Source organism: Suncus etruscus, chromosome 3 (genome assembly GCF_024139225.1).
Source record: "Suncus etruscus isolate mSunEtr1 chromosome 3, mSunEtr1.pri.cur, whole genome shotgun sequence".
NCBI lineage: Eukaryota > Metazoa > Chordata > Mammalia > Eulipotyphla > Soricidae > Suncus > Suncus etruscus.
The window spans coordinates 45,777,413-45,784,112 of NC_064850.1; the positions used below are offsets into that span (position 1 = coordinate 45,777,413).

The following is a 6,700-nucleotide window of genomic DNA, read 5'->3' on the forward strand; positions in this document are numbered from 1 at the left end:
AACAGGCCAGACCTGGGCATGCAATTCCCTCACTTCTCTGGGTCCCAAGACCACCTGATTTCTGTCCCCTCATTAGCCCTCACCTGGCACGAAGGGGAAAGAGTTACTGAGCAGTAGTACAGAATGAAACTCTGCTTAGTTCCTGCTTTCAGTGGATGAGTAGCAGCAGCCCAGTAGCTTGTCTCATAATGTTTCTCTTCAGAAATATCTCCGGGCCTCTTGATGTGGCCAGGCATATCTCTTCACCACGTCAGCCACAGATCACACCCCTTCAGAGTCTGTTTGTCCAAAACACTGGGCCTGGTTTTGGTTTAGAAGCTTAGATGGAACCATATACAAAAGACTTTTTATAAAAATAATAATAAATTTTAAAAAGGAGCACAGTGGGGAGGGCATTTGCCTTGGATGCTCCTGACCCAGGTTCAATCCTTGGCATCCCATATGGTCCCAAGCACCACCAGGAATGATTCCCTGAGCACAGGTAGGTGTGTCCCAAAGACCAAAAAAAAAAATGTTCTGTGCCAGTGAAAATGTTGGCAGAGGGGGGTTCCAGAGCTGCTTGGAGACACCAGAGAACATTTGCCTTTTGTCTCTGTGGAGGCATTACAGAACCATCACCATTTTCTCAGACCCTAAATGGCAGCCCAACTTAAAAAACAGCAAACCTCAGAGACCCCCATCTCCTTAAGAACTTAAACTGTGTTAGGATTTAATTGAAGCTGCTAAAACACATTTTTTCCGCTATTGGAGATATACTCTGCAGGTGGCTTTATTATTCCCCAGGGCTGCCTGGACAGCAGAGAGCCAGTAAGATGTGTCCTTACAGGGTCATCTGCTATGTACAGTTCAGGCCACTGCCAGACCTGTCCCCTCCATCTCCAGTACTCCCACAGATCCCCAGAGTCTCTTCCTTCATATCTACCTGATGAGGTAGACACAGGTTAATGCTGACCTCTCTACTTTTGCAATTTTCCAAGGCACTTAGTGAGAACTTTTTTCTAAATAATGGCATTGAGTTAAACATACTGTTTCCAGAAACATTAAACTATGGACAGAAAAGTTTCTCTGTGTGTGTGTGTGGAGAGAGAGAGAGAGAGAGAGAGAGAGAGAGAGAGAGAGAGAGAGAGAGAGAGAGAGAGAGAGAGAGAGAGAAGAAAGAGGAGAGAGGAGAGAGAGAGAAAGGAGAGAGGAGAGAGAGAAAGAGGAGAGAGGAGAGAGAGAGGAGAGATGAGAGAGGAGAGAGAAAGAGAAAGAGAGAGATCGTTCCCTCACAGGAGCACAGCGCTAGAAAGGAGATTTGAATATGGAGGCAAGTCTCACAGTTGGGTCAGTCAGGAAGAAATAAGTTCTTTTGGACAAGACACCAAACTTCCACAATATTTAAACGTAAAAACATCTCTACAAAGGTAATGCTGATACAGCAACGATGGGTTAGGAAGTGCACTGTAAAGAAATAAATAATTTCCTGCTAAAACCAAAGAGGTGAGTCAGTGCCAGACTCTGGTCAGAGGACAAAGTACTTCTAGGACAGATAATGTTGTGGTGCCCTTGGTGCCCCTGATTACAAAGCAGCTACTTACAATCAGGAAAAATGTCAAAACAAAAATCCAAACACTGCTACCTTCAGAGGACACTGAAAAAAATTGCTTTATACACCACTAAGAAAGCCTCCATCAGCTGATATCTACTAGAGCACTTTTGAGAGCAGACCGTCAGCCTATGTGCTGTCAAACACTGAAATGCTTGAGAACATCAACTGTTTAGAGCTGACCGGAAAATTGTTAATACAACTCAAAACTTTCTAGCGAGCTGAATGGAAAAGCTGTTGATGTTCTCGATTGAGATGCCTGTGTTAATACAGTTCAAAGCTTCCTCTTATTGCCTGTATGTACAATATTCCTCAATTCATGCTCTTTTTTTTTTCTTCAGAGTTTGAAGTTGCTAGTGGCGCTATTTTCTTTTTTTTTTTTTTTCACCATCCCACCCCTAATGGCGCATTTTCAAAGCTAGATCATAATATCCAAGGCGTATTGCAAATCGGCAAGCTAGGATTTGGCCTATTTATAGAAAATATAAACTACACTCTGTGTTCCTAAGATGGCATCAATCTTGCTGAAAAAAAAAAAAAAAAACAACAGTTGTTCTAACATTGATCTGGCCAACAATTGGCTTATTCTAGGGGGAAAAAAACTCATCTACTTCCAAAGATCATCCCTTCAAAAAGTTAACTGTCAAAGTTCATCACTTTTGTCTTAAGACCCATAAAAACAATGAATTATTTCAAATCCCAGAACCGGACATCTGCGAAGGAGTCAGCAACCAAAGCTATCGAAGGGGTCAGAATATCTGGTTTCTAGAAAGATGGAACTTTCCACAGTAACCACTCTTAATGTTCACCTGTGGAGGAAAAATATTTGAGCTTTCTTCTAAACCACATATAGCCCCTTTCTATCAAGAACCCTATAACTGAAATGAGCTTAAATTGTTTTTTGTAGGGTTGAGATCCATAACAAAGACAAAATAGTCAAGAACAAGTTCCAGAAAAGACATTGAGCATCTCTGAGGTGAGTACATGGGGAGGTGTGAGCAGGTCAGCTCAAGGTGTGAATAGTGTGCACAAGCCAGCTGGCCCACACTTGACGCTGATAACCCAGTAGCCCAGCCCATGCTGTGTTCCAAGTGCCTCACCTGGGTCCCTCCACCAACACCAGACAATGGTTTTGTTTGCAACACCCAGTCTCAAGAATTACCTTAACAGGTTGGCTCATAGCATATGACCAGATGCTGGGTTCAGCCTACCTGGTTCCAGCAACAGTCTTCCAGAACCTGGCTTTAGGCTGAGACTTAGAAACTTTAGAAATGTGACTGAATATTTATTTTCAAGCTATCGGGTTTTAACTTTGGTGAATCTTCCCTCCCACTTTTTCTCCCTCCCCTGTAAAAGAGAGCAGTGACCAGTAACTGGCCTCACTTTCCCAGAGGCCTGAACATGAGCCAACTTCAATGGTCACTGATGTTCAGTATGACGAAGACCCCAGGTGAGGAGAAGTAGCAACTTTCCCTTATTAATTCCAAGAGTCACCAGCAAACCATGCTGCCATTATGCTGTGGAAAGGGATCTCAAAGGACAGGGAAATAGTTCTTAAAATGTCAAAGCAAACAGACTCGATGGTTTTGAGAAGTTCTAGGGATTACACTCTGAAGAGTATAATAACAAAAGGGGAAATGAAAAGCATAGTAATTCCAGTAACAATTTTATTTATCCCCCTAGTTAAATTTTTTACCACGGAAAAAAACTGGAAATCAAAAGCATTATGTTATATAAGGTTTATACTTACTTTAAACAAAAAATGTAACATAGTGTTAAAACTGGCTTCCCATAAAATGGTCACAGCAGAGCTGTGAGCCCACCAGCAATCGCGAAAGTTGTCATATCCAACTCTGGTTAACAGTCCCTGTGAGTTCTTACAAAAATAGAATTAAACTGTGTGGCCAGACAGGACTTCAAATCACACTGCTTGGCAAATTCAGAATTTTGATGGAGTCTTTTCCTCTTGCAGTGAAAAAAAAAAAGAGTCAACCTTTTTTTTTTTTTGGTGGGGCAGTCTCTTTCCAGACTCATAAAGAGGACTCAGGCTGTTTGCTCGGCACGTTTTTAATCTCTATCACAACAGCAGGCATGTTTTCCGCTTTAGTCCTCCGGGGCTTCTTCTCCAGGCTTTCGCTGAGTTCCAAACAAGAAATGCTGACAGCAGGGGGCTTGTCGGCAGCAGCATCCTTCCCTGCAAGGTTCTGTGGCTGGGCCCCACAGCACTGCTTCCTTGCACACTGTGTCCTGCATGCCAGCTCGCACGGCCCCAGGCTTGCCTGGCCCACGCTGGCGAACTCGGGTTGGATGGTGGTGGCATGGATGCCATGGTCATGGAACACATCCTTGAGGGTCTTGGCCATATGCATATAGGAGGCTGGGTCCTCACACTTGATGTGTGCCGTGGCAATGATCCTGCTGCCTGCCAGCTGCCAGACGTGCAGCTCGTGGACTTCATCCACCCCACGGACGGCACGCAGCTCCTTCAGCAGGTTCTTGATGTCGATCTGCTTGGGCACCGTCTGGAGCAGGATCAGGGCTGACTCCTTGAGCAGTGGGTACGTGGTATAGAACAGAATGCAGACCATGACGATGCAGAAGCTAGGGTCTAGGTACAACACCCAGCAGGGCCCGATCGACGGAAGATTCTCCTGTGTGACATTCATCTTGTCCATTAAGGTTTGGCAGGGGTCCGGGCCACAGGGGTTCAGACAGACCTCACCCTCAGGGCAGGCTTTCCAGAACAAATAGAACATCAAGGCATTCACCACCACAATCACCGAACCGAGCGCATCACCAAAGACGTGCAGGAAGACCCCACGCATGTTCAGCTGTGCTGAGTGGTCATCGCCGTCGGACTCCCCTAAATCCTCTGCATCCGCCATCAGGCTGCCATTCACTTGCAGGTCAGCCGCCTCAGATCTGGATTTCGCGGAGTCTGCGGAGAAGACGGAGGAAGCAATAAATGAAGTCAGAGGTTACCCCGACACTTGGGAGGAAGGCAGAAAGTTCAGGAAAACCCATTTCTCAATGTGCCCATGATGGAAAGAATTGCAAACACACCGACCAGGAGCTAACCGGGAGCAACTGGACAGGGCCGGACCACCGGGGCCCCCACAAAGAGTAGATGGGACCTTGACTGAGAGGCTGACCAGGCTGCTACGGCACCTTCCCCATGGCCTTAGGACCCACACCTGCCTGACGGGAGGATGCTCAACTCTGCCCTTTCCTCATGTGCCAACGACTTGGGTGACATCGAGTGAGTGAGACAGAACCCCATGTTGGGAATGACACAGGGGGTGAGGGGTGGGGTGGACTCTCTTGGGCATGTCCGGGGCTCGCTTGGGGTGACCCGACGCCCACCCCAGTCCCTCAGCAACATTCTCAAGAATCCAGTGAAGTGGGAACAGCCCAGGCAGGTCCTGGGAGAGGGTTTAGCGAAGAGACTGAGAAAGACGACTTTAACCGGAGCAGAGTTCGAGTGCCAACTTGCTTCCAGCCGCCCCTGCTCCCCCAACACGCACATATACACACACAGGGGGACCGAGGATGCCCTGAATGTCCAGCCAAGTGTGTCCCTCCCTCCACCTAGACCTCTCTCTATATACCTGATGACCCCCGACCGGGCCCTGGGGCTGGGCAGGTGCAGAAAGAAGGGGCTCATGGTTCCGAATGTGCGCACACGCGGGCACCAGGGGGCGTCGGGCCACACTGTGGCACGGCCACCCCTAAGCCGAATCACCTCCTAGGTCCGGTCCCCGGGTGCATCCCTCCAGTCCCCCACCCCCGCCCCCAGACCCACCTGCTCGATCCTGCTTGAGCCCATTGGCGCTGTTGCTATTGGGCACCAGGATATTGGTCTCCTCGGGGTCAGGCCCGACGGCCGGCTGGATGGCGGGGACACGGGGGCTGGGGCTGCCGCTGCCGCGCGAGACCTTGCTGACCCCGTAGCTGTGCCCCCCGTGCGAGTGCTCGCGCCCCAGGCCGCTGTGGTGGTGGAAGAGACACAAGCCCAGCACGTTGACCACCAGGCCGGCCACGCCGACGCCCAGCACCACGAGCGGCCGCTGCATCTCGTGGGGCTCGATGAAGCGCTCCACGGCCTCCAGCAGGATGGCGAAGCACAGGCCGGTGAGGAAGATGGCGTTGACCAGGGCGCCCATCACCTCGGCGCGGATCCAGCCGAACGTGTTCTTCTGCGTGGCGTGGGTGCGGCGCGCGAAGCGCTCGGCCACCAGCGCCACCACGAGCGCCAGCACGTCCGACAGCATGTGGAAGGAGTCGGACAGCATGGCCAGCGACGCCGTGAGGCGGCTCACCACCACCTCGAGCACCATGAAGAGGAAGGTGAGCAGCAGCATGCACAGCAGCCGGCCGCGGTTGCGCCCCCAGCACCCCATGGCGGAGGGGCGGCCGGGTCGGGCCCGGGGCACGGCGCGGACGAGAGCTCGCTCGGGCGGTCGGGGCGCGCCGGGCAGGGCGTGGGGAGCAGCAGCGGCAGCTCAGATCACCTCAGCTCAGCCTCTGAGCCCAGGAGCCAGGCGGACGCCGGGAGCGCGGTGCCAGGAGCGGGAGCGAGCGAGCGAGCGAGCTGGGTGTTCGGTGCTGGGCGCCGGGTGTTCGCGAAGTGAGCGGCGGCGGCGGCTCCTCCACTCAGCCTGTGGCCCAGCGCGCCGAGGGTCCCCCCGAGGCTCGGAGCATCAGGCGGCGGTTCGCGGGTCTCGGCCGAGAGACCCCCCGCAGCTTCAGCTGGTCCCTTATACCCGGGCGGGCGCGGCGCGTTGGCTCCTCGCCTGCCTCCCGGGATCCCTCCCTCCTCCGCCCGGCGCCGCCGCCTTTGCAGACGGTTTGACAAAAAAACTTTGCTTTGCACTCGGAACCCCCGTTTTCACACGGACCCGAGCGTGACAAGGCCCCGACGCCCCGCCCCTTTCGCCCGGCTCGCTTTCCGATTGGCTCGGCTGCCCTCACGACAGGCGCGGCGGCCCGCTTTCCGGAGCTTCCTATTGGCTGGCGCTGGAGTAAGGGGGCGGGACGAGGGCGGGGCTTTGCGCGCCGGGCGTGGGCCGGGACGACCGCGGTTTCGGGTGCAGCGGCGGCTGCTGCCGCCGC

The 6,700-nt window shown here is 52.3% G+C and overlaps 1 protein-coding gene across 1 annotated transcript; it reads right to left on the reverse strand.

Annotated features, from left to right (window-relative positions):
• Positions 1-3,238: 3,238 nt before the first annotated feature.
• Positions 3,239-6,062, reverse strand: SLC30A1 (solute carrier family 30 member 1). Its single transcript, XM_049769835.1, has 2 exons — positions 5,391-6,062; positions 3,239-4,526 (listed from the first exon to the last, which is right to left on the reverse strand). The coding sequence occupies exons 1-2, from the start codon at positions 5,986-5,988 to the stop codon at positions 3,619-3,621; spliced, it is 1,506 nt and encodes a 501-aa protein (XP_049625792.1). The 5' UTR covers positions 5,989-6,062; the 3' UTR covers positions 3,239-3,618.
• Between the last annotated feature and the right edge of the window lie 638 nt (positions 6,063-6,700).